The 27208-nt window shown below is 47.4% G+C and overlaps 2 protein-coding genes across 10 annotated transcripts in view; one reads left to right on the top strand and one right to left on the bottom strand.

Moving 5' to 3' along the window:
- The window catches only part of LOC135916184 (general transcription factor IIF subunit 1-like), a 37706-nt gene extending 27041 nt beyond the window's left edge, over window positions 1-10665 (top strand). For 4 of the 7 annotated variants that reach the window (XM_065449453.2, XM_065449451.2, XM_065449452.2 and 1 more), the window contains 3 exons: window positions 2807-2842; window positions 4350-4476; window positions 10334-10665. In XM_065449453.2, the coding sequence (XP_065305525.2) occupies window positions 2807-2842; window positions 4350-4476; window positions 10334-10550 (380 nt within the window). In that variant the 3' untranslated portion in view covers window positions 10551-10665. Of the gene's footprint in view, window positions 1-2806; window positions 2843-4349; window positions 4477-6392; window positions 6428-10333 lie in introns of all 7 variants that reach the window. The other 3 variants (XM_065449455.2, XM_065449454.2, XM_070525659.1) reach the window with 2 other exon arrangements.
- A 2312-nt stretch (window positions 10666-12977) lies between these two features.
- LOC135916183 (uncharacterized) overlaps window positions 12978-27208 on the bottom strand; it is a 78070-nt gene continuing 63839 nt past the window's right edge. For 2 of the 3 annotated variants that reach the window (XR_010568870.2, XM_065449450.2), the window contains one exon: window positions 12978-14760. Coding sequence is in view for 1 of the 3 variants with exons in the window: in XM_065449450.2 (XP_065305522.1) it covers window positions 14410-14760 (351 nt within the window). In the remaining 2 variants the exon portion in view is untranslated. Of the gene's footprint in view, window positions 14761-22106; window positions 22769-27208 lie in introns of those variants that run through there. The other variant, XR_010568869.2, reaches the window with a different exon arrangement.

The raw sequence follows: 27208 nt of genomic DNA, 5'->3' as shown, positions 1-27208 counted from the left end.
ATATCACTCCGACAGTCTAGTGAAGTGACCCAAAAACATGTTTTGAGAAAAGTGAGAAAACGTGGAAAACCCTATTTTATTTACAAATTTACGGCTGGAACAGCTCAGTAGGCACCAGGCATGTAGTCCTGCTGACTCCCAGCCCCTGTGTGCCGCTTTTTGAGGGACTGGCGCAAATCTTCTGACGCTTTGCGCTTCTTGGCTGATGCTGCCATTCGACGCCTATCTTTCTCGGCCATGCGGGTGCAACTTTGCTCGCTTGGATTCAGGCATAATTCTCTCATTATGTCCTTTGAGGCCCTTGCATTGCCTGCATTGAACTTTAGTACTGCCTCTGCCACAGCAGCCTCCACCATGAATAAAGAAGCGTGCCTGTCTTTTGGCGCCAGTGCCCAGATCATCGAATGCAGGCTTTCATTGTTATTTTGCGTTTTACCACGCTGGCAACGTTGCAGCAGTTTCTTGTCTGAAAGACGTTCATAAATGGGACGTAAAGCCTGACAAACATGAGGAGGAAGCTTTCGAGGATGTTTTGGAACCGGCTCACCCTTGGCCGCTGCAGCATTTTGCTTGCACCAGGAGTTTGGGCCTGATGGACAAAGAGTGTGATTAGCCACATCATCGTTTGATGTCACGTGATGATATGTGGCCATCACTGCATTTTGAGTGGCATCTACGTCTCCTTTGTGGGTCTTCAGAGCCCAACCATAGTAAGAGGTTAACTTGGAGATTAAGTCTGCTGTCAAGCGGCCCTTTCCACCAAGACTCTCATGTCCAGGGCCTCTATGTTTTGCCACCAAGTTGCGCAAAGCCGTCCCCATGCGCTTTTGCACATGATTCACACAGTCCTCTTTTTCAATCGGGATATACCCATACACTTCATCATCTTGTAAAGCGAGATAACTGCGGCTGTCCCCGTCACAAAGCACCGTTGTATACCGCAGATTGTGCCGCTCCAATGAACGCCTGAAAAGAATGAGGGCAGCTTCCACCTCCATCTCCCCAGCTTTCTTATTAGTGTTCTTTTGACACTTGTGGCCATTCTTCCAGGCTCCATAGGAAGGGTCACTCTCCTTAGGCCCCGACTCGCACCCAGCACAGAAATTGCTCAATACCACAAAGTCGAGCACAAGTCCGCTGAACAACTCGATCACAGTGCCGATGCCGATATGGGACGTATGACCGCGGGTCACCCATGACCCGTCGTACGATACCGCGATGTTCCCAGTATGACCTACGTTCAGTTCGGCGTAAAGTTCGCGAACCGACCGCGCGCAGTCGCTCGTCAGATTACGCGCGGCGCGATCGGCCGCTGGCGTCAACTTCGTCTTCACGTAGCTCTGCCACGTTTTCGTGTGAAGCGCCCGACGGCTGATCCCCATCAACGAGAAAATGTCATTGAACGCAGTCTGCCGGTTCCCCGTTGCCTGCATGGCACGCGTAGCCAAAACGTTCACAGCAAAAGGTTTCATCCGTTCAGCACTGTGAACGCGCGGCGAGCTCCACACCGACACAATCTCTCCACAGTTCGCGCACATAAAACGCAGGTTCACAGCGAGTCCGTATTCCCGCTCGTCTTGGACGATTTCTAAAGCACCATTGCAGATGTTGCAGTTCGCAAACGCTAATAAAGTGTTCACGGCACTCAAATCCACAATTGTGAACGTAGTCCCATCAGGCGGGCGAAGTGCATCGTCGGTACTGTCACCCACGAACTCGCGTTTCCTTTCCGTCGCTGGAGCGGAAGACAACTCCGATAGCTTCGCTTTGGCTTTCGCTTCCTCCTCCTCCAGCTCGGAGGGTTGCCGGTAGATCGTATCTTGCCGTACGCGAGAGCTGATCGAAGGGTCCGCGGCAGACGGACTTGTCGCAGTATCCGCAGCAGCGGATGCGGTCGTTAGGCCTGTCGTTGCTGCATCGACGATTTCGGCATCGGATGCTGAGGTAGTGGCGTCCTGGGCGTTTTGCGGTGTTGAGCAGCGTTTTTTGAAGTTTTCGGTGAGCGTCCGTCGCACTTTTTTCGCACCAAACTTGTGCCGCGTTCGAAATTTGCGCTCCGTTTCAGACATCACGTCGACACTGGGGCAAGAAGGCGCACCTCAATGCGCGGCCAGCGCGGCTCCAAGCGTGGAGCAGACGATGGCCATGCAGCTCCGCCAATCGGGAGGCAAGCTCAAGTCACGTGCACCGAGTGACGAATAGGATGACGTTCTAGTACCTTTTTTTGCCGCGTATTTTCTAAGTGGCCAATGGCCGAACGGGGCCTGTTCTGGCGGGAATTTGAAAGGGAAAAGTCGCCTCTTTCAGATGAGACCAAGATGTCCGCGCTAGCACTACTGGAAGAGCAGGCGCGCGTGTCGGAAAATGTGCCGTTTCAGCGCAAGTTCCGCCTGAAATTCAGCTAGTACATGTCGTATAAGGCGTCACTGCGGCTAAAATACTGATGTTATCGGGATGAAATTAACAATGTAGATGCAATAATAGCTGTACACTCCAAAAATGCAATAAAAAAATATCGAGTTTTTTCGCGATTTTTGGTCGCCACAACCCGTGTCCCCCCTTAAGCTTCTGATGTGGGTGATTTTTGGGATGTATTTTTTGTCTGAATGGGACCGGCTAATGATACATAACCCCTTTTTGCAGGCTGCAGGTAATGTTTCCTCACTTTTCTTAGAGCTTCTATTATGGCCTGCCATCGCTCATTCGTTATCATCATTATCAACTTTGTTTTTAATCACCATTTCGTTATTTGCATGCATGCCTAACAACTCAGCAACTGTTATCTCTATTCTCAACTCATTTATAGGGCATGGGAGTGTGGTCCAAGAACCATGGGACAGTGATAAGTATCTTGACAATTTAATTGCACAAGTGTTTTTCACCGTTTGTTAGGTAAAGTGATGTAAGTTGCACAATTTAGGAATTGCACATGCCATGGAACTCGAAAGCCAGTCTTGAGAAAGGCCTGGTTACCTTTGCAGGGGTGCAACAGCTGCGCCAATTGCGCCATTTTGACACAGTTGCGTATTTCTGTGGCAAGTTGCGCGAAAAGATTCAAATTTGTTGAAATTGCGCCACAGTGCACCAAAATGCCTTGACTTAGCTGTAAAAGTTCTTAGTCGCACTAGATTTAGCAAAAGATAAGAGCCATGTTGGCAGTCTACAGTTTCTCCATCATCAGTTCATGTGCCAGATGTTGCCGATCCTATCCAGTTAAGGAGATGCAGCAACGAAAAGGCGCGAGTAGAGTAGTTAGTGCAGGCATACTTAGTGTTAGGCGACCAGAAAGTTATTTTACAACGCTGCTTTCTGGTTGCAATGTAGCTTTTGAAGCGACCATACTTCCCTGGCTCTTCCAGCCATTTCCGTGATAGTTCAGTAGTACGACGATGGTTGAACTTAGGTGAGAGAAGGCAAGAGAATGTGCTGAGGGAAAAGGAGCATTCTCTCGGCAACTGAGTTGCGAAGTGGCCTTGCTCATTCGTTCAGGCTATTTGCTTACATTGACAATTATCATTGATGGGTTCTGCATAATTTCTTCACTGTTGAATTGCTCCACATTTAGAATTTGGTGCTACAGAATGCTTTCCTGCTCCAGATATTGCCCCTAATCCTATTTCAGCTGTTGCACCCCTGCCTTTGCTTACTTCTTGACTGGCAGTAATAAAAATATATATTTGTGCTGTATAGCATACTTATCATTTGCATAAGCTCAACTGCTTTATATCTTATGTTGTAGTACTTATTAGCCGAAATTTTTTTAAATAAAAGAAATCATCTATAACAAAGCTCTAGCATGCATTATGACTCACTAATTAGTGGGCCAGAAACTTGGAGCTCAAAATGATCTGCACAAAGTCTGAAGCTGTTCGGAATGCAATTGCACAACTAGTGTTATAAGTAACGACATAGGATTCTACATGATCCAGTTCAGCCATGGTCAGTTTTCGGACACATCATTGGCATCTGACTGCAGGAGGCAGTAAGTTTAGTCATAAAACCAACATTAACTAGTACTTAATGTGCCGCTAGAGTTAGGTATAGTAGAATAATTTGCACTAGTTCACCTAGAAATTCATAAATCTGTCCTTCACTAACTAATCTAGCTAATCTGTCCTTAACAAACCACCTAGTTCTCCCAGTTACCCTACTCTGAGCACTCACCTCCCATATAAATATATTACCTTCACCTCATGCACCACCTTTTCTTTTAACACGTCGCAAGAAATAAGATCTTAATTTATGGAAATAAAGCACTATGCGGACTAACCTTTCAACAGCGGGCAGTTTTTCTTGTGAATATGCCGTATTAGCTGAACACACAGTGACCGTAAGGTTTGTCTTTCCAGGCAGCAGCAAAGCTCTCAAGCGCAAAATCATGGAAGAATCTCCGTCTGCTGGAAAAACAGATGGGTCGGCACCAAAACGTCCACGCAGTGAATCAAACCTTCCATCCACACCTTCCATGCCTAGCAGGTAAGTCTCTTCTCTTTCTTCCAATTTTGAGCTACTGGACTGCTTTATGTAATAGCGTTCCAGGCCTACTAAGTGGCCAGGGTCCACAAAGCACACAGGGGCTTCAGTCCATCCCGACTGACTGCTAGTGTCTCACAATTGACGTCATGTTTTCAAGTTCGTCTTGTAGTTTTGCCTGTTGTTGTCACGTGGCCGTGGCACACTATCAAGGCAATGACGCGAAATCAAGGAGCATGAAATTTCTTTTCAGATATAAATTGCATTTGCAAAATGCTCAGCAGTCCTTGAGAGATGGTCCACTATTTACATGATGTCATTGTGTGTGTTGGACTAACTGACAGTCATTGTGATAATTCTAAAATGTGCCGTGTGCGTCTTGTATGTTTGGTAATGGCAGGCTTGTCGGGCAAGAAGCTTCACCACTGGTGACGAGATAATAGCTTGATATTACAAGCACATCTTGTGCAAAAACACAGGCACTTGATGGCGGAGGAAAAAAAAAAAGATAATCCTGGCAGCACGTCAAAAGCAGATTAAATGTAGGAAAACTAGAATTAGCTGTATGGCATGCAGTCCCTGCTGGTGTTAAAGGGCCCCTCACCAGGTCCCATAGCAAATTTTTGGTTATGCTCTGGAAGTTGTTAAGTGTCCTCTAGGGAGTGTTCTGCACCCAAAATTTTTCAGATTGGCTCATTAATAGCCAAGATATAAATATTTCAATGATGCGAACCCATGATTTCACAAGGCAAGCTCCACTGCATAACGAGACGCTCTCTCCACTCACCCCGTCTAGCCTCCGCAAGCGAAACTCCGTCCCTGCGTTCTCCTATACCAGACCCGCCGTGGTTGCTCAGTGGCTATGGTGTTGGGCTGCTGAGAACGAGGTCGCGGGATCGAATCCCGGCCACGGCGGCCACATTTCGATGGGGGCGATATGCGAAAACACCCGTATACTTAGATTTAGGTGCACGTTAAAGAACCCCAGGTGTTCAAAATTTCCGGAGTCCTCTACTACTGCGTGCCTCATAATCAGAAAGTGCTTTTGGCACATAAAACCCCATAATTTTTTTTTTTCCATACCGGGCCTCGAGGATTGTGTGACACCTACGTCACGGGCCCCGCCTTCATTTTTTTTCCTCCTCGCTTTCTTTCTTCTTTTCTGTTCTTTTTCTCTCACTCTCTCTCTCTCTTTTCTTTTATTTCGCGCAGTGCACGATTTTGCATGCTGTGCACAAGGACGCATGATTAGTGGTATAATTTGGTGCCACACGAATCCCAAGACAGAACAAGTGGGTCGCAGCGCATGATCACGGTCTGGAACACGGTAGAAAATGGCATAGTTTCGGAACCTGCGCACGTGACTGCACGACCAAGGGAACAAGCAGACGAAGCGGAAGTACATCTCTCTTGCTTTGGTGTGAAGTAAAACAGAAAACACACAGACATTCCGTTTGTGTGTTTTATTATTTCTCTAAACTTCAATTTGTCAATTCAAGCAACAGATGTTGCCTTGAATAATTCTCGAAGTCACGTGTCACCATGAGTGACGTCACACTGCGGACCTAACTACGTAGGCGTAGGATGCGACTACGTCACCGTCCAGCTTGGAGTGTGGTCGCCGCGAGAGAAAGGGAAAACGGCATTCGGATTGAAATTTCAGACCTTTCTGCGGCGTTTAGTGATATAATTCTTTGCAAACACGATCATTAGTGCGCATTGTATGCTCTGCGCTTGTCAGGTCAAAATGGCCAGACCTGGTGAAGGGCCCTTTAACTGGCTAGCTATTTGTGCAATTGCATGGTGTTATGCACTAGCATGTAAAACCTATTGTAAACTGAAATCGGTGGTTGACATTACTCTTGATGACTGTGGATCGCTGTCTTTGCACCTGGTTACAGCCTCTTGGTTACTTGCAGGATGCTTCTGATATGTTATGTTTTTGAATTCAGGTGTAAGTATTCTCCACTTAGCTTTGAAACTGATTGCTATATTTATTTGAATATATGACGAGGTTTTTGCTCACTATCCTTAGCCTCGAAGTCACCCCCACCTTATATGCAGATTTTGCCTTTAGGCGTGGCTGCAGGGCAGCACGAATTTCGCCTTATGTGTGGCAATACGTCAGTGTGCACCACGATGCTGTGAAGCCACATTATAATGTGAAATTTGCAATGCAAATTGGCAAGGCAAATGCAGGGCAATGCCATTGCCATTGCAATGCCATTGCCTGTGTTCTGTGTGTTTAAGCCCCCCCCCCCCTAATTTTATGGTCACAATTTTGTGCTTTGGCTGTCCTACTTATTCAGTATTTTGGGCTATCCCCTGCCGAGTCTGAATAATTTGTCGGCTGCTCTATATTGCCTTATACAGTAAAAGCTCGTTAATTCGAACCGCAAGGGGAAGCCGCTTCAGTTCGAATTACCGAAAGTTCGAACTAACGAAAGTGAAGGAGGGCAACTACACTGTGATTTGGAAGCAGTAGGGCATGTCAGAAATTTGGCATGTCAGAAAGTGATGGCTTGTGCCGCGGGCACACGCCATCTTCAAGTCGAAGCTCTGGGTCCGACTGTGCCACACCACCGATGTCAACTGAAACGAACGTTAGCCGAGGCTTAACACCATCACAATGAATCGCGACGGCCGATACCTCCTAAGCTGAAAACAGAGGTGCACAACCGATGAAGACTGCTGAGACAAAGACGCCGAACATGTGAAGGTGGCGAAGGCCCTGATTCGTTGGTTCTTGATTGCAAGCGCAACTGCGACGTACTTGATTCGCTGTGTTTTGGAGCTTGTCGTGCCATCTCCGCACAACATTAGCAGCTGTACAAGATTTGCGAAGCCTCCGAGATTCGCAGCGGGCAAGAAGTCTCGGAGGTTACGTAGAACGGAGAGGCGGCAGCCGCCGCTGCCTTCTGGCTGACCCCGCGTCGGTTAGATTTTTTTCCGATTTTGCCTTCTCTCGCCGTTCTCTCCATTTCGGAGACAATACAGCCTTGTGTGTAGGCAGTAGGCGCGTTTCTCTGGCCGTGTGCCAGGCGAGCATAGTTCGAATTATCCGTGAGGGAACCTTCGCGCGTTCGAATTAACGAACTTTTTTATACATAGACTTATGTGGAGCTTGGCCGGACCAAATCGCACAGTTCGAATTATACATAAATTGGAATTATTGAAGTTCGAATTAACGAGCTTTCACTGTATTAGCGTGCACACTTAATTTTTTTTCTTGGGTCCCCCAGCAGCACCCTCACTATATAATCGAATAAATATGGTCCTTTTGGTAGGGAGATAAGACATGAAATTGGTCCCAAAAGCCAGTTTGATAAGTTTCATGCCTGTTGATACTGAAAAATGCTAATAGTGATACAGAATAAATTCTCTTAAAGTGGCAGTATTGGCGTACTAAACATAGCCTACATTGAGGTTTTTATCGCTGACCAGCACGTTAAAAGATGAGACCAAGAATACGAAAACATGGGGCAAGCACTGGCCTCATCTTTTTACAGGCTGATCATGATGAACGCTTTTGAACTTGCCCAATTTGTAATCCTTTCGTTGAGGTTTTGTTGCGACATTTACATTGACCTTTATGGCGCAAGCTGAAAACAAAGTACAATTAAACCTCGATATAATGAACCCAGTAATATCAGCAGTTTTCTTCGTTATATCGAAATTTTGTTGTATTGAAAGTCGACCATCTATGCAAATAAGTACAGTCGCCGATGGTTTTTTCATGCACGGAAAGAGGCCATGGAATAATCCGAATTATCGGGCATTTAAAGAAAGCAAATTTGAATGAGAAAACAATTCATTGTGATGAATCTGGGAGTCGGCTGTGAATGACACGGTTTCATGCCACGTTGTCAATATCTTCACATTGGCGGTGCGAATTAAGCGAAGGGTGCCACGCTTTCGGGTGCGCTCCACCCCCATGGCTGATAGCGTCGCCCGCACTGGGACGACGCTATCAAAAAAAGCGCCGGCAGTGGCGAGCGAATGCTTCGTCTGCCTCTTGCACCAATGGGTCACCGAAACTCGAGATTACGCAACCTCTAATACTAAATGCGTGGGAAGACGGCTTACATGATGCCACGCCCTCCTGGCACACTCTTTGCACACGCAGCAGATTACCTCTAAACCACCCCTCCCCTTTTCCTCCCCCCCCTCCCCTTTTCCTTTGCTCATGTGGGAAGGCGCCACTCGTGAAACCACCATCTTTCTTGTCTCAACCTTGCACACTTTTACTTGCACCTAAAGCAAACAATGTGCACGTGGACTTCATATGGAGCATGATGCGGCTCCACTTCGGCAGTCCCTCTTGTCGCGCGCGCGGTTTAAGAGGTGCGTTTGCAAGCAGCCACTTGTAATTCAATAATTTGACCATCTGCATCTGTAGAAATTTCTGTTTATTTTATTGGCATTCCTTTGTGGCGGCAGTGAAATTTCGTTGTATTGAAATCGAATACGAATGCACTTCGTTATAAGGAGGTTTAAATACATAGTGTTCTATGGACAAGAAGTTATGAAAAGTTAAATAATTCGTTAGATTGAAGTTTGTTATATCGAGGTTTAACTGTGCTTGATCCCCATCAGACATGATGTACACATTGGTGTAATCAATTTGTTTTTGCCTGTTATGTCCAATGGTGGCCAAGAAAAACCAGCAGTCATTGATTTTTGAAGGGGTCAAACCTTTGGTATGCTCAGTGTGTCTCCATTTCAATTAGTTGCGTATTGCTGGCAACAAAAGGAAGTGCCAGTAGTACTCGGCCAGATAAGTGCACCTAGAATGTGCCTTTCACAGATTTTTCTGCTGACTAATGCAGGTCACACATTTTGCCTTTTTTGAGCAAGCATTCTCCGATACATTGTATGCAGTGTACATACCTGACCTCATAGTAATTTACTCCTTTCTTGTAGTAAATTTACTCCTTCCAAAAAAATAGTGCGCTATAGCATTAGTATCCTTATAATGCATGGGCTGCTAATTATCAGCATGTACATCACCAAAAATAGTGTCGCATGGGAAAGAAAGACATAGGTATGTGTCATGTAGTTTGTTGTAATGTTAAGTCCCATACTTTTCTGTTGCAAAATGTGAAGGTTTTCGCTCGTTTTTTTTTTCTTTTAATGGAAAGTATCACAGATCTGAAGCTGTTTACCACCAAATGAGCAGAGTGAGATGTTTATGGGAGCAGCGACTGAAACAGGGTATTTTGCATACTAGAAGCACAAAGATGCGCAAATAATACATAGCCTGATGCAACCCTGCTTTGTCAAGTTTTAGTAGTAATGCAACTGAACCGCATTATAGTGTCATAGAAATACCTTCGTTATAAGCTTATTTGTTCTTTACACAATAATATCGGTAAGAAGCGTTTCTGATTTATTTCATTATATCCACTAAATTCACAGGCTCTTTATTGCACGGACGGTTACACGTTGGGTATTGTATAAAGGTGGGAACACATAGGGGTCCACTAATTTGTTATATGTCGAAGTTATGTGCATTTGAAGCATTATTCCATAGAAGGCATTGCAGATTAAGAGCGACTGCACTGTGAAATGTAGAGTGATACTTCAATTGCTGCACTACTTTTGCAGCTTCTGCAGTGTTGCCTCCTAAGTATGGGATGGAGCATGTGAAGCAGGAGAAATGTTAGAGGAAAGCAACATCATTTATCAGAGCACACTTTTCTGCTCTGTAGAGAAAAGCCATGACAAAGTATCTTGCATAAATTGACATTTATATCTTTGAAGAATGTGGTGTTAGTGTGCCCGTGCATACGATCTAACGTTTATACTCCATGTGGTTTGAGACTTCTGGTCATAATTGCATTTGTACCTTTACACCAAGTTGGTCTTCAAGCACGGAAGGCATCACTGAGGAGTCTGTGAGGCGCTACCTACTTCGGAAGCCCATGACCACAACAGAGCTCCTCCAGAAGTTCAAGTCAAAAAAGACTGGCATGAGCAGTGAAAAGCTTGTGAACACCATTGCTCAGATTTTGAAAAGACTGAACCCTGAAAAGCAGACCATCAAAGGAAAACTGTACTTGTCCATAAAACCGTGAGCTGCGAAGGGGCACATACTGCTGGGCACCCTTGCTGGAGCCCAGCAGTTGCAAGCACATAGTGTTGTCATTGTTCATGAGCTGTTGTGTAAATAAACAGTTTTTATACATCTCAGCCATGTTTCATTGCAAACTGAAACAAATCTTGAGGTCACATTGGGAAGCTGTTGTCTCGGGGATTAAGAACCACAGCGAGTTTTGTGAGTTGGTAATGGTTTCTGTTTTCTTTGAGGTTTTAAATTTATACTCAATGGAACCTGCTGAAAGCTTATTCCCAAATCGCACATGGCATGTGTATGGCATTCATGGTGGTAAATGCATTGCTGGCCTGTTGATTACTCTCATGTGTGCATAATGACTGTTGTTGCAAGCGCATGTCCAATAGAAAGTCTTTGTTACACAGGAGATAGCTGATGAAAATGCTTCTAGGGAGTGCAGAGGGCAGCTCATCAGTATGTGCGAAGGGCAGTGGCAGTGCGTTCGTTGCAATGCAACAAACCAGCCATTGGGAATACCTAAATTCCTTTGTTGTACAGGCAAATTTGTTGTAGTAATCTTTGTGGTAGACAAATTTGCCGGTACAATGAAGCCACTGCCCTCCGCATATGCCAATGAGCTGCACTCTGCATTTGCTATTATGACAGCACTAGCGAAGCACTTGACGAGCGCACATATGTCAGCGAGAGAACATCCCTGCTGCACTGCTCCAGGAATCACTCAATTAGTACACTGCTTATCACAGCAGCAGGTGAGATGGCTAGCGAATACATCACAGTTGACGACGTGATGATGTGATAACCAAGACCAATGAGCCTTTTAAAGTCATTTAGGGTGAATGTCAACACAAGCTGCAGCAATAATAAGCCTGTAAGCGTACCAAGAATTTTGATGGCAAGGGTGGCAATTGCTCAGACGAAGTGGGCACAAAGAATTTACATCATGGTTCACTAAGTGTCTCTCGTATAGTTTTTCTCTTGTTGAATGGTCTTAGTCTGCTTTATGGTGGGCGGTATGATGTGTGATCTTTGCAACAAAGCAACCTGTATAACAAAGGATTTTGGGGGGTCTCAAGCACTTTGTTATAAAGGCATTTGGCTATTTATTCCTGAAGTTTGCAATGAAATACAGTGTCATCCCAGCTGTTGTGGTGCTTCAATGCATAAAACGGTGTTTTGTTAAATACTTAAGTGGAACAACACTGAAATTCTACTGCAAGTTTGACGGAGCAGATATCAAAACTGTGTGTCATCCTCAGGATTTGTTCCTAGTAGCTATGCCTTGTCATATTTCACCGGCCACAAATCCTAAAATGGAATGTGAGTCATAAAGCAATTAGTTTAAAATTAGCAAAGTGTTGTTAGTCAATCATAAATTTCGTTTTCTCGTGCATGTCTGCCTCCTTGAGCAATACATTTAAAAAATTTGAATTGTTCTATTTGCTGCCAGCAATTTTTGCACCTGGTTTGTCTGTCCCATGTTTTTAATAAATCTTAAGTTGAAAGATGATTGTATGTTTCCCAGTTTTTTCTTGTCTGCATCTTTTCTGCACTGTACAACATTAATTTATCTCAACTTGCCAAGTACTGTATTTTTGAACAGACGTTCAGTTGTGACAGGTTCACATTCTTGAGGCTTTTGAAGCTTAGCTGGCCTGATATTCTCACTATACAAGCTGTGAGGTTGCTATAAAAACAGGCTTCCTATCGCGGGATGTTTTTGTTCAGACAAGATCGTGCAGCTGATTTCAGCTTGATAGTTCACAGTAGCTGGGCTGGCGGTTTGATCTCTCACTGATTTAACAGGCCTTTCCAGATGACCTTGGTCTTATAGGGGTACTTTGCAGTACCAAAGACAGCAGGTGGAGGCACTGGCGCTTGTTCATGGTGCATGGTTAGGTCAAGTTGCATTCAGCTGTGCGAGCAATTCAAGACATGCAAAAGTAACTTTAGGACGACAATCTTGGAACTTCTTCAGGAGAGCAAGCTCATTATTTCAGCAGTTCTTTTTCGTTTAACCTCGACGCAAGTGGCATTAGACTTCACTTTTTATCGATAGCAGTGATTACGTTGCACTGTGAGAACTCAATTTCGAGTCGCATAAAGGGAGATGTGCCTCGAGAGAGCCATTTTTGTTTATAGTAAAGTTAGGGGGACGAAATGTATACAGCATATAGAGTTTAATCTCCCCTTATTGGTTTTTAGTTTCCCTCTCTTAAATACTCTTATGCAAGTATTTTTCTGTTCACCCAGAAAGTGGGGAAACTACATGGTTTCTTGTGAAAGTTTGGAGCTTTATACTATATAGGCCTAAGAAAGTGTTACAAAATAGCTTATTAAGCTCGAAATTGTTTTATTTTTGCTCTATTGTTTGAAGAAAAAAATTTTAGTCTCGGCGACAGAGCTGAACAAGAGACACAAAGGCTTTAGCTTTCATTACGGGGTTCGCATCATCTTTATTCATAACAACAACAACACGTTTGAAAAATTGCAAAACATGGACAGTTTGAACACTTTAGTGCAATATGTACATCAGTGAGCGAACAAATCATGGCGATGAGGCTTGTCTTTGAAATGTGCAAGTTGAAAGCGACTTTTCATGGGCTTTATACAGATGCAGACAGTCATCAGCAAACATCACTGATGCGTAAAAGTTATTTTCTCGTAAGGTGCATTATGACAGTAGTTAAATACAACAACACAAAATGAAACAGGTCCCGCATATAAACACTATACTATTTACATTCCTATATACATGCTATGTGTCTCGCACGGAGTATTTTCACTGCGGAGTTAGCACTGAAGATCTTTGTGAACTTAACTATAGGGTGACACCAGTGCAAGTCCCCATGAACAAATTGCTGCGAATTTCGTGGGCTTCACCTATCTCCGTGGTGCCGGATATCTAGCACTTGTGAATTACCAGTGGTCTACATTGCAGATCTAGAAGCTTTACCGCACCGTTAGCCAACTGGAGAGCTTTGGCACCCCACGCATTCTTGTATAGATCCTGCGTGATCTCCGTAAGACAAGTTGGGCGGTGCAGTGCTGAAAATTGCGTACCACAGGCTTAACTTTGCAAATTGTCAGGTGCAACTACGTTCTCATCGATGTCAATGACGGAGCCCAGGCCTCGTGCTTTTCCTTGTTTCTACGATAATTACGAGAGAAGTTCTAGGAACACTTTCATGGGAGTAATTGCGCTCCTTATATTTAACTTCGTTTCCCACATTTCTTGTATTCCTTGTAATTTTTATCAGTGCGTTCAACGACAGAGTGCAGGCCACGTGATTTTGTATGTTACCACGTTAGTTGCAAAAGGAGTTCTATAAGCACCTTTTCTACGGGAGTTACTGCATTTCCCACATTTGACTCCCATTTTCCACAGTTCTTGTACTCCCATATCAGTACGTTCCACCCTGCTTGTCTCGGAGTGACTGTAGTCGCTAAAGCAGTATGGATAGCTTACTCTACAAATATTCTGACGGAGACGAGAGCTCAAAAAAGCGCGATCTGCAGCCAAGAGCAGCCAGGCAGACAACTGGCAGCCACAAGGAATTTGACTGTACACTACAGAAAAGGTTCCGTATTACTTCTCGGGATTCTTTTCCATGCTTTACGTATTGTACGGAAATGATACACGTTCCGTACACATTCTGCTTTTTCCGCGTGAACAATGCAGAAAACGTGCGGAATTGTGGGAACACACGAGGATTTTCTCAGTGCATAGCTAGAAACTTTTTCTGGGAGTTATATCGAAAGTCGGCAACCACTTCAATTGCTGCACCCGGGTGGAACGCATTTGCGGCGACGGCCATTCTGCGCAGAATTTAGTCCCTTGATATTGTGGTGACCTGGTGTGTTCAGTGCCGGCGGCGCTCTCTGGTGGCGGTCTCGTTAACACTGGAGTCTGGCGAGTAGCGCAAGAAGTGCTCGCAATACTCCTGCAGCCGGTTGAGGTTGGCGCAGCACGGCTCGTACGACTCCCTGGCGCCGGTCACGTAGATGCACTCGTCGCAGATGGCCTTGGCACGCGAGTCCTTGGTGCAGTTGCTTGCGGCGGCCACCGAGTTGCCCGTGTCCACCGTCGATGCAGCCGACTGCTGGGCTGGCATGGCACGGCAACCCGCGCGAGTGCTGGCGAGCGCCAAAAACAAAGCAGTGGAGAGTAGCGTCGCAGCGACTGTCTTCCGAGTCATCGTGGTGCGTGCGTCCTGCACAGGAGAAAGCAAACGACGTTGTCACTTAGTGAGACACTCGCCTATGAGACAATCTGTTTGCTAGTAAATGAAGTGGACAGGGTGCGGCTCACATCGAGTTGAAAACTGTAGTTAAAATGCTAGCACAGGTTCAAGATCCGGCTGTTGGATTCGGCCACAGCTCACTGCCAATGAAACACCTACAGACTACATCGAGCAAGGACCTCCACTATAGTGATCTACGCTTAACCCTGTTCCGTTTCCCCAACCAAGGTTCGAACCATACAGTTCTGTATAACTGAACAAGTAACTTAGCGCAATAAGAACCACATACACAAGAAAGGTGGACAAGGACAAGCGCCACTCACAACTGTTTAATGGAAGGAAATAATTGTGCATGTATATTGTCACGCATGCGCAGACTGAGCAGTATGATCGGGCACATGTACATGAAAGGCAGTTGTGCGAAAAGTCAACTTCAGCATCAAGTAATGAGATAGGAGGTTCACTTCTACACTGATAATAATTCTTAATAAAAAAGGCCTCCAGTGCAAGTCTATAGAAGAGGTGTTGCTGCTCCTGCCCAGAATGGTAGTCTCAGAAAATCGGGCGTCACACCCACATGCAGTAACATGAGCCACCATATGTGCGTCCTTATCCTCTTATTTTTTGTGCATGTTCCCTCAAACCATATGGCCCAACAATGAACTCTTCTAGCATATAGTTCTCACTCAGACAAACGAAGAGGGAGATGATCTTTGATTAATACTGAAGAGGTATTGCCTTGGTGTAATTGTTTGTGTACGGTCAGCATATGTTCCTCAAAATGATATGTAAATGGAGCAAGAAATGACGTTTGTGCCATCTCATGTGTGCAACATAAACACACTTTGCGAGCTTACTAAATTGTCCAGTCAAGGTCAGTTTGGTGGTTAAGCAAGCACGCAAAGCGCTGGCAGCACTATATTCCAAAGTTCATGTGCATAATTCAACTTCAAGAATGATAAATGACATGAGTTGACCGTGAATCTAATTCATGGTCGTCCTGGAGAAGGCAAGGATGCAGGTCGTCGCACCTGTATGACCTGCATCTTGTCTTATCAGTCCTGGTTAGATCTGCCGGCAAGAAGAGTAGGCACGTGCACTGACGGACTCAATCAGAAAGATAAACTAATTTTCTGAAACAGTAATCCGAGTCAGGACCCAGGTACTGCTAGGTGGGAGGATTCTTTATTCCAGGAACCTTCTGACCTGGGCTGCCTCCTTGGCCCTGCAGCACATGGTTCAAGATTGCCCACTGTGTGGCACATCCACAGACCCCACCTCACAAGCTCCACAAGACGACTTTAAACAAGGACGTACGCCCCATAGAAGCACAAGAGCTTCCCAACTCAAGGCACATCAATGCCACCACTGGAACGTGGAAGGCCAAGCTTTCCTCCGACAGTCTGGACGACTGACTTGATGAAAAAAATATATCATGGATTTGACTGGAAATACTAGTACTCAATCGTCTCTGAGAAAGTTCGTGGAGTGGTGTTTATCGTCGTCGTACTAACTATGTTCGAGGGCTCATTCGAATATATACAAAAATCACATAGTGGGAATGTACGCATCGTTGCGATGCAATGCTTTTTGGCAATTTGCGCATTATTAGGAATAGATGGCACGCCTGCTGGCTAAATCAGCTAAACCAGCAGAAGGGAGTAATGAAGAAAACTTGTGCACCAGCACTCGATGTCAATGTCAGTAATTTCAGCTTGACATTTATTGTCGGATACATGGACAAAAACGCCAGGGCCGGCGGGAACATCGCGGGGCGCTTTAATTATTCAGCTATATTGAGTTTTACTACTTGTTCACATATTCGCTTGCATGTGGGTATTGGCAGCGACATAACCCCTCACGACGACATTCTTTACTCCTTTCTAGCGCATTCTGATCGAACTAAATGTCACAAGATGTAGCTGCCAATGCAGCTCTTTGCATCTACGCCTTCGGCATATCGCACTAAAGCTTTTTTGGATGAAGCATGAACTTCAGACGAAACTACACGCGTCGTAGTCGTGCGCGTTCATATGTAAGGTGCGCAATAGAAGTGTGGTGGGAATGCTTCTAGCTTCATTAAAGTGTTGTGTAATCTCCAGAACCGCCACTGAGAAATCTCGCTCTATCTCGCGTCACGCGAAACTGAAATTACACAGAAAAAGTCCCAGTTCCGCCCGAAAGGCGAAGCATCGATTGCAATAGCAACTTAGTGCGCAGCTATACAAAGCAAGGATAGTATTATCGGCCGTATAAACTTGGAAACATTCGCTTTCTAACTGAATTAAGGTAGTGTCAGCGCGCAGAAGCAAACATGGAGTAAATCACACTCGATGACCGCGGACAACCGCTGTCAAAAGGCTGGCGTGAGCGAGCGCGGCAGCAGTAGCGAGCGAAGTCACCTTCGTGCCGTCTGTCGCTTCAATGCAGACTGAGCGGCGAGAAGACGGTACGCGCAAAGGTATGAGCCTTCTGCAGATCGCTTTCAAGGTAAGGCGCGCGCGACCGCGCACAGTACGCACTTGCTGGCGGAGTAGATCGCGCCCACGCGTCACCCGCGCGTTGCCTCTCGCGATCTCCAGATTACGAGGCCGTTGTGCCACACTTGGCTCCGTTTGCAATGTGCCGCACGAGGCAGATTGTCCACGCCAGCCAATATATCGCGAAGTGAAAACATGTATAGAGTTGCACTTAAATTTCGAATTAAGGAGTATCGTGATCGTCGGTGAATGTTTTTAATTTAGCGGCAGCTTCTACGCGGAGACAGTTGTCGACGCGCCAAATCCCTGGGAGTTATAGAGAAAGAAGCTTCGCTTTATAAACTGTTTTATTTCCTCTGAATTTTTTACCTAGTTTTCTGTCACTCTGAATCGGAAAAACCAAATGAGTCAGAAACTTGCAGTAATCGTTGGTCCCATAGCCAACGGGGGGCAATCAGTTTTCGCGAACCTCAAGAAAACAAATGCATGCGTGGCAGCATCGTTTGTGTAGTATTAACGCGACAGCGTTAAGGAGCTCGTGTCGCAGAAAATCCGGTGTCGTCGGCTTCCGCGGCGTTGGCCGTGAGCGAAAAATCCCGGCAGGCAATTCATAAATGAAAAGAACTTGCAACATGGGCTGCGTGGGAATCGAACCAGGGTCGGCGGAGTGTGAGGCGGAGACGCTACCACTCAGTCACGAGTTTTTTTCTTTATTACATGGAAAAGAAAACTGAAGGTGTATTACAAAGTGGACACAACCACACACTTAAAACTCAGGCAAACGCACACATGCATCCAACAAGTGCATCCAGTCTGGCGGAGGTTCCTGCACAGCGTACACACTTCTTACATACGCAGCACTTTCGCGAAAAAAGGATTTTGTAGTGCGCGGGCTTTCGGCATGGCGATCACAGAGTCTACTTCTCCACAGGCTATATAAACCAAGTACAATGAACATGTCGTATGGAGGACCACCTGTAACCTTAAACGGTAGAAACCTAATTGAGTATGGGGTCATGTCAATGTCCTTTTTAAGTGTCCGTTGGAGAATGTCCCCAAAAAATACAGCGTCCCTACAGTCTATGAAACAGTGATCTATGGTTTCGGCACGTGGACAGAGCCGACAGTTTGTTGACCACGGCACAAAGCAACCCCTCGAATTCAACCAAGTTTTAACAGGGAGTGTTTCCGAATGTAATTTAAAGAAAAATGTTTTTACTCCAGGAGGCACACACATTTTTCGGACGCCACGAGTTCGATGCTTCAAGGCGGTACAAAAGCGCCTCTAGTGAATGCGGTGTTGTCTTAGAAACGTGCCGTATAAAGTTATACTGCGGTGTATATCGGTAATAATGAGCATGTAACTTACAGAAGTTGCAGTTACACGAGTAGCGAAGTACGTTTCCGCTACATTTCTTCTGCGCTTTCCGCACACGCAGAGCCATCTTGCGGCAAACACAGAAGACCCCCTCCTCCCAATGTACGGCGCTGCCCCGACAGGTGGCGCGCCACGCGCGCATTGGGGCTGTGCCGGGACCGGTGCGAGGCGCGTCGCGGCCCCGACTCTCTCTCCCCTGACGACGTTTCGCCGTGCTCTCACGGGTTGCAGAATCAAGCGTCCTTCCTTTCTTTAGATCACTATCTATATATCTCTCTGCCCGTGCCGATCACGACGTTTGGCTGGCGTAGACCGTTTCCCCCTCCGAGACACCGAGTTCTTTGGTTCGTTCCACTTGCTCGGGCGCACGTTTCGTTGCCGCGCCGAACGCTGCGTTGCTCGACGCTCACCGCGTGATTGGTGGGTGCAAAGTCCGATGCGGGGCGCCTCGTGAGTGATCGCTGCGCCGTAGCGCATTGTCTTACACCCCTTGGCGGGTCGACGGGAACGCTGTCGCGTTTCACTCTTGAAGGCGAAGCTTAAGCGTCCTCCAATTTTTCTATTTGTCCGGATGGCACAGAACCTGTTGTCTCGCAAGCCGAGTTTCGTATAATGAACAGTAGTCGTCGCCGCCGCTTTGTTAAATATTAATTCTCAAGACAATATACTGATCACTGGTACGGTGAAAAGTTGGGATAGTTGCTTCTGGTAGAGAGAAACAAAAGAAATATATTTAAAAGTCGGATGAGGAGGTCGGCCAGAGGCAGATTCCTTTAACCTGCTACCCTTCCCTGGGAGAAAGGGAAGAGGGAACAAGATGAGCGACGATGGTGACAGAGGGAAGAGACAAAGCTTATAACGGGGAGGTGTAGTCATTGGTCTAGAGCAGAATGTATGACATACCAAATAGGGGCTACGGTATCTTGCTGACAAGGCTGCGGGTACTATTCCTTGCTTCGGAGATCTTAATCTGATGGGGAAGAATGATAGAACATTCTCGTACTTGGAACGAAGGTACTCTAGTATTTATTCACTCTATAATGTCTGTATAGGTCAGCTTACAGTTTTTCCACGTAATATCGATCGATCAATCAATCAAATCCGCTAAATTTTTATGGTCTCCCGGCGCGGTCACGTAGTTGAAACCATAGCGTCCAATGTCGATCAAATCGACGAGGGAGCTGATAACTTTTTGTGTACTTCTTTTACTATAAGTCTTTAAACCGCCATGCACAATGTCCATGCACCACGCACGTGGCAATTGCGTTGCAAAAAAGTCAAAATACGTCAATGGCAAAAAGGTCATGCAAGGCGCGCCATTCTTTGTGTGTGTGTGTGTGTGCGTGCGTGCGTGCGTGCGTGCGTGCGTGCGTGTGTGTGTGTGTGTGTGCGTGTGTGTGTGTGTGTAGTGATTCTTTGGAGGCTCAGTGCACTATACTGGACAGAAGGAATTGTAGCATTCCACCTTTTGTTTCTCTCTCGGGCAATAACGTTTAGAAAGAAAAGTATTTAATCCCTGAAGGCAACACAACAGGCTAGGGGTACAGAATGCAATAATTTTCAAGGCTTGCAGGAAACATGTGTTGGCTGGTAGTTTCTATAGTATTGTTTCTATATTCGTATACAGTACATTTTCTGCATTGATAGCACACTTGCAGCTGTTTGCTGCCGCTCATCGTTACATTAATTACGAGGCAACTAGTCGGGCGTAGTATAGAGTACGCATAGTATGACCGAAACTGTTGCAGCCCTGTATTGCGTTTATTTTTTCGGCTAACCCTGCATGGGTGAAACTCGAGACCGCATGACTCGCGTCTCCTGCGAGTGAGTAGCACCGATAACCTGCGACCGTCGCAAGGATATGCAGTTTCCGATGAATTAAAACTCTGGTCTTTCTGGAGCGTTGTTTTAAAGTTGAATGCAATGGCTGAGCAAATGCCAGGACTGCGCTTTGAGGATAGAGCTAGCGAAGGCAAGGATTTCTGGTTGTGTTTTGAGACGCCAACATGCTGTCTAGCTAGGGTATACAGTGCCAGTCGATGCTCGGCGCCACCAACACGATTCCTTCAAGTGGATATCGCATAGGGCAGTTGATCTACATTCGCAACATCGAAGGCCAACACACGAGTCGTGAGGACACGCTGAGATTTAGACAGAGCTTTGCACTTAGTCGTTCCAGTGTCGTCTGGCTTGCACAAAAATTGCGCTTGCGCAAATAATTTTTTGTGAAGTTCGCGCGCACAACTCTTCGTGGCTCTACAGCACGGGAGTTTGCGTTGCGTAGAGCTACGTTGGCTCTGGTAGACTACTTTCTATGTACAGTCTGACGGCAACCTACACACTGCGTCACGTAGCAATGACTTTTAACAGTGCCAGCTCAGCTCATCCACGCTTTGTCATAGCTGCTTGGACCTTGGTGGCCGCAGGGGCAATTATATAATATTGTTCAAATAATCTACGCACATGCAAGCGAACTGAGGTAGCTTATCGAAACTTGTGCATGCGCTGTTGAGTTCATTTAGGTGTTCGTTATAAAATTCCATGTACAGGAAGTAATTATAACGAACTCGCAAGGAACCTTGAAATCGCGGATGGGCACACTCGGGTGAACATAACCTTCGGCGAAGTCCCACTGCTAGTGTCACCGGAGGTTGTGCTCGTGCAAACAGATTCGCAAATAACCCTTACACGCAAAAAGGAGTAGCCGTGTCGATTAGAAACTTTTTACAGTTATTACCAAAGTGGCAGTGGACCTCGGTAGTTCTAGACGGCACCGCGGCAGCCGGTAAATCAGTAAACCGAGGTTTCTAATGACGGCTTTCGTGTAAACCTCCGCGTATTGGAAGGATCTGGCAGACTTTAGCATCAGCTATAAATTGCGCACTAATGATTCTGCTCCCTGTCTTGCTCCCTCCAGTCGACATAGCCAGCTCCCTCGGGGACTAATCTGCATGATCTCCACCTATCGCCGCCGCCTTCGATCCTTACCTTTTTCCATGAGGGATATGGGAAGGGAAGCTATGTTGGCTTGAGGAAGCAAGGGAAGGGGAATATACTTGCACGAAATCATGTGGGCCTTTAGGCGTTCGCTCTCAACTGACACTGTTCTGATACATGACTTCTTTGAGTTTACAGTACAATGCAAAAGTGAGCTGGTTTCTCAGTGGTCATCATGAAGAAAAGAGTCTGCAATGCCCTTTGCATCACGAAACGCCAGTTTTAGCGAAGTTATTGTTAAGACAGCAAAATACAGACATATGACCTAATTTGTTTACCGACCTCTGACGTTTGCTCAAGCTTGTGACGACAATAAAAGTGTGAAGCTCCAGTTGGACGCTGTTTGCACTTAGGTAGACTGGAGTATAAGTAAGACATTTAGAGGCTCCGTGCTACCTATGGCACATACACAATCACCGGCTGGTTTGGAAAGTAAAAACGTCAATTCGTACTTCGCTTACCGGTCAACTAAAGCGTTCCCTTGCACCGGGCCAATTTGGGGATCCGTTAGGTTCCGACAGTTCTTCGCCAACTCCGGCTATGGTTTTAAACTGCGGACGGCTGTGGCGTCTGCGTTGTCCCGGGCTTCGTCAACGAACACTCCAAGACCAAACTTGCACGGCGCGCGCCCGTTCACCGTCAATCACGCCGGAGAGAGTTCGTCCTACGTGGGTCAGGTGCAGTTCCTCCGACCAGCTAGCTCTCCGCGATTTTCCGCTTCGAGGAGTTGGCAGAATGGTTTTCGCCGTGGACTCGGGGGACGAGCACTGGCGATCACGCTGAGCGGTCGTCCCGGGAGGGTGAATTCGACGCACGTGCGACTGTGTGCCCCGTTCTCGCGGCAAGGCGTGATGGTTCGCTAATCTTTCGCTCGCCGGACCACCATTGGCACCTACCCAAGCTCGCGGTGAACGATTCGCCTCTATCGCGCGCGCGCAAGCTAAATACTTGCGTCGTCCGTATACACCCGCCGCCGTGATCCGCTCCACTTGGACGAGAGATCGCGGCGGCTGCTTGCTCGGCGCACTTTCGTCGATATGCGACTCGGATAGGAGCCTCTCAATGTTTTTGTACTGTGTTGCGGGGTCTCGCGCGTTGGAAGCGCTCCGGTCGTGTCGGGGGGAGTGGGAGCGATCGGGTAAGCGTACACGGGCAGAGGAGGCAGAGCACTGCATCGGAGAGATAACCGAGATAACGGAAGGGTATGCACCTCTTTCCTCGTATTTCCTTCTCTCGGCCGTTACGGATTTCTGCCTCTCCCGCGCCCGCTATCGACGTCCACCTCGAGGTTGTAACACGCCGCGGGGGGGCGGGCGGACTTGATCTCCGTGCGATAAGCAACGCAGCCACCAGTCGCGCGAAGCGCTCCCCGTTAGGCTTAGCGTGGGAGGAGCTGGGGATGGCTGGCGTCACAGCCCTATCGGAGCTCGCCGTGCGTGACGAGAAAATAAAAACGGCAAAACGCCGTGGAGAATCCGCCCGCCTCTCGTTCGGCATTCTCCGCCCAGAATTGCCATATTGCGGAGGTGTCGTCGCGTAACGTTGCAGAGCGATGGCATAAATTAATGCGACGCTGTATGATACAAACGCACAAGGCGGCAGTGCACAAACGTGCTTACGTGGTCATGACAATTAGGTCTTGTCGGTACGCCGTTTCTGTGTGAGAACTCGCGTATATATAGCACAGAGAAAGAAGAAAAGATGGTCGACATAGAACCCTAAACTATAGGAATACAGTTTAGGGTTCTACCGGAACAGCGATTTAAACACTTCAGTAACGTGCGACAGGTGACAAGCACGCTTGCGTCACCTTCGATGAAATTGCAACTTTTCGTCACTCAAAACAACAGAAAAAGGGGGGGGGGTGATTGTGATAAGACGGCGTGAGCACCTCTACTGTGGCACGTTTTAAGTGATCATCGAAGATGACGCACGCATGCGTGTCATGTGTCGTCACTGATGAGTGTAAATATAGATGTTTCTCAGAGTAAAAGCTGTTGGAAGTTAAGCGTTCTGTCCTGAATATCTTCTTTTTTCCATTTTCCGACATACGCTAGAGTAATCCTCTTAGAAGCGCTTGTATTCCTTTTTTTTTAACTGTACCATTCATTTGCTCTTTTGGTTGCAAAGCGTGACTATGATCGAATACAATACTGCAGCATAGTCTTGATTCGCTGCGACTCCGTATGTCACCTAGCGGTCGCGGTCTCTTGCAGTTTTAAGCAAGATATATATATATATATATATATATATATATATATATATATATATATATATATATATATATATATATATATATATATATATATATATGTAGAAACGTGTGTGTGTGTGAATACTTTGATGAAGGCCGGGCAAGTTGCTTTTTTTCGTACGCAACCCCACTTCTGTCGCACTGTCCCACTGTCGACTGTTGACTGTCGACTGTCGACTGTTGACCCCACTGTCGCAGGTAACTTTAGCCGAACTGTTAAACGAAAAAACAGATAAAAAACACATTGCCAGATGCAATTATAAGACCTGCGGTATTCGGTTGCCAGACCTTCAGCGACCGAGCAACGTAGGTCCCAAAATTGTGTCTGGCGCCGTGTTTTTTCAATACTTTTTTAGTTTAACAGCTTGGCTAAAGTTAAGCGGGACATGTCGTCGTGTGTATATATATATACATGTATTCACAATCATACGACTTAAGTTATACAGACACTGAAGCCACAGAAAGTAAGGGGGAAGTTAATGGTTATGCTTAATTGCAATGCAGCAATAAAATCATAAGCCATTCCGCTCTGTGAAGGTGGATGACCAGGGAAATCTTTTTAGCACACGACACAGAGTGGACACCGAATTTTGAACAAAGGTACGAACATATTTGTTGTCCTGATCGGTGGTCATCGTGGCGATAGGTACGCACACACATTCTTATATAACTTCCGTTTTTAAATGCGTCAGCATTTCTATGCCTACCCAACGAGAAGTTTGTCCGTCACGTAAGACAATGAATAGCTCATGCCCCCTTAAGCAATGGCTCATGCCTCCGTAAATTAAAAAAAAATAACTTAACGCGGGAGAAAAATGTTGGCGGGGCGAGAAGAAGAAGAGCCGACCAGTGCGGACGGCTGAATATCGGCTCCCGCTTTGTTAAATGTTTTTGGCAGGTTCTTTTGGCTGCCACGTTACACAATTGCAGTATTCGACGCGGTTGGTCGCAAGGAACCGGAGGACACCGAACTTTCACCGGTGGGTGCTTTTGTGACTTTTCGCCGAGCTGTTTCTGGTGGACCACGCTGGCGCGCCGCTAAACCTAACGCGCTCAGCCTAACGGCAGAGCGGTGGCCGCTCGGCGAGACGCTCGCTCGAGACGCTCGGCGAGCGGCGGCGAGACGCGGTGCTATGGCCTCCAATCCAAGAGTGGTGATTGTTGAAGGCATGGATATTAGTCCGGAGGATGCGGAGTGCTCAGGCTGGGTAACAGCGCTGGGCAAAAAGAAGAAGAAGACCGGGCCGGGCGAGCCGCGGATGCCGGGGCCCGAAAAGAAGAAAAAAGGCGAGAAACGCGGCAGCCGCACTGCCGCACCACGGAGCGCGTTGAAGCGTATCGTGGACGCCTCGAGGCTCCCCAGATTACCGAGGGAGCAATTCAAGATCATCGTCCGACCTCGAGGGGGGCTGGACTTAAAGAAGTCGGATTTGATACACCTCGCCCGGGCGCTGGCCATGGCGGCGGCCCTGGCGCCGACGCAAGTGCAGGATGACACGGTGTGCCCCAATGGCATCCAAAACATCCTCGTTATTTCCACGCCGCATGAAGCGAATGCGCGCGCCTACGCCAAGATCAAGAGGATCCACACGAAGGAGGGGCCCTTCGACGTGGCAGCATACGTGGCGGCATCGGATGACACCTGCAAGGGAGTGGTGCGGGGGGTGGACCCCGAGATCAGCGACGCCGATCTAAAGGCGCTCATTGTCAACCACCGTAACCCCGAAGCATTAGAAGTACGAAGAATCAAGAAGACCCCCACGATCGTTGTGCTTTTTGAAGGACAACGGGTGCCGAATCACGTGGTCTGCGGGACGGTCATGTTGCCTTGCGCCCTGTATCGCAGGCAAGTAGACGTTTGCTACACGTGTGGAGAGCTCGGCCATAGAGCAGACGTCTGCCCTAACGGCGAAGACAAAAGGAAATGCCGCGGTTGTGCCTTGGTTTCCCCACCAGAAGATCATCAGTGCGACCCAAAGTGCGCCATCTGTGGAGGCGCGCACCCGACGGCCGACCGCAGGTGCAGCCAGCGCTTCCAGGTGCCGTACATCGTGCGTCGGAGGCGGCAGCGCCGGCGGCGCGCCCGGGAGGCACAAGTGGCTGCAGGATCACGTGATGCCAGCGTGGCAGGCGCGGTCCCTTCCCGCGGCCTTTCGGCAACGAGAGGGCGCTCCCGATCCAGGGAGCACGCCGACAGCAGAGCGCGCTCCCGATCCAGCGGGCGTCCCGTCAGCAGAGCGCGCTCCCGTTCTAGGGGACGCTCGCGCTCCAGTGTTCGCATCCAGGAGGGGCCTACCTGGGTGGACAAGGTCACGGAGACGACGACTGGAAAGAAGGTAACGCACGGTACACTGCCAGAGCAGATGGAGGATCCGCGTCTTGTGGCTTTAAAGCAGGAAAACGCGCAGCTCAAGGCGGAAATGCGTAAGTTGAGGGCAGATCTCGAATCGATTCGTAAAGCACAGCACGGTCATGGCAGCACGTCGCCCGCACCAGCGCAAAAGCCAGTGCTGGGTCAGGCAAAGCGTAAGGCGCCCCCTCCCGAGTCGACCGAGGCTGCGGTGGAGCTGATGGAGGAGGCGTCCGTATCGGCTTCCATGCCCGCCGCGACCATCGCGAAAGGATCGCTTGCAGAACTCCTCGATCGATTAGCGGAGGCGATTAAGACACAGTCCGGAGCTATCGAGCAGCAATCCGAGACCATTAAGAAACAGTCTGAGGCCATTGCTACCCTCAACCGCAGAATGGGGATAATGGAGGCTAAGCTTGTTGACGTAAGCAGACTGAAGGTGGCCGGTAAAGTTAAGAAAGCACATCAGGATTCCGAGGCGTCGGGCAAGTGCACCGCGCTCAAGGGGATGCTAACTATATAGAGACACAATGGCGGACAACACAGGCAAATTATTTGTGTGGCAATGGAACTGTGCCAGCTTCAAGAGGCGCAAGGCCTCGCTACAACAGTTCGTGAAAGCACAAGCGGACAAACCGCATGTCCTGCTCCTACAGGAGACCCTTTGTGAGGAAGCGACCTTCTCGGGTTACCGCGTTGTCTCGACGAGAGGGGACGGTAGGAGAGGGGTGATCACTATGGTTAAGAAGGCAATTTCCTTCCAGGAGCACGATATCACAATAGGCAGAGCTGATGCTAGCACTAGATTGGAGGCGCAGCTGGTTGAGATAATCCCTAGTGGCAGGATCAAACAGAGCATATTCGTCCTCAATGTGTACAGCCCTCCGACAGATCAGAGGCAGAGTTTTCGCGGACTCCTAGGCAGGGCAGTCGCCATAGCGGGTGACAGCCCTCTGATA

The sequence above is a fragment of the Dermacentor albipictus genome, chromosome 9 (genome assembly GCF_038994185.2).
Source record: "Dermacentor albipictus isolate Rhodes 1998 colony chromosome 9, USDA_Dalb.pri_finalv2, whole genome shotgun sequence".
NCBI classification, from domain to species: Eukaryota; Metazoa; Arthropoda; class Arachnida; order Ixodida; family Ixodidae; genus Dermacentor; species Dermacentor albipictus.
Note: the sequence above shows the minus strand (reverse complement) of the source record. Positions and strands in the feature narration are given on the sequence as shown.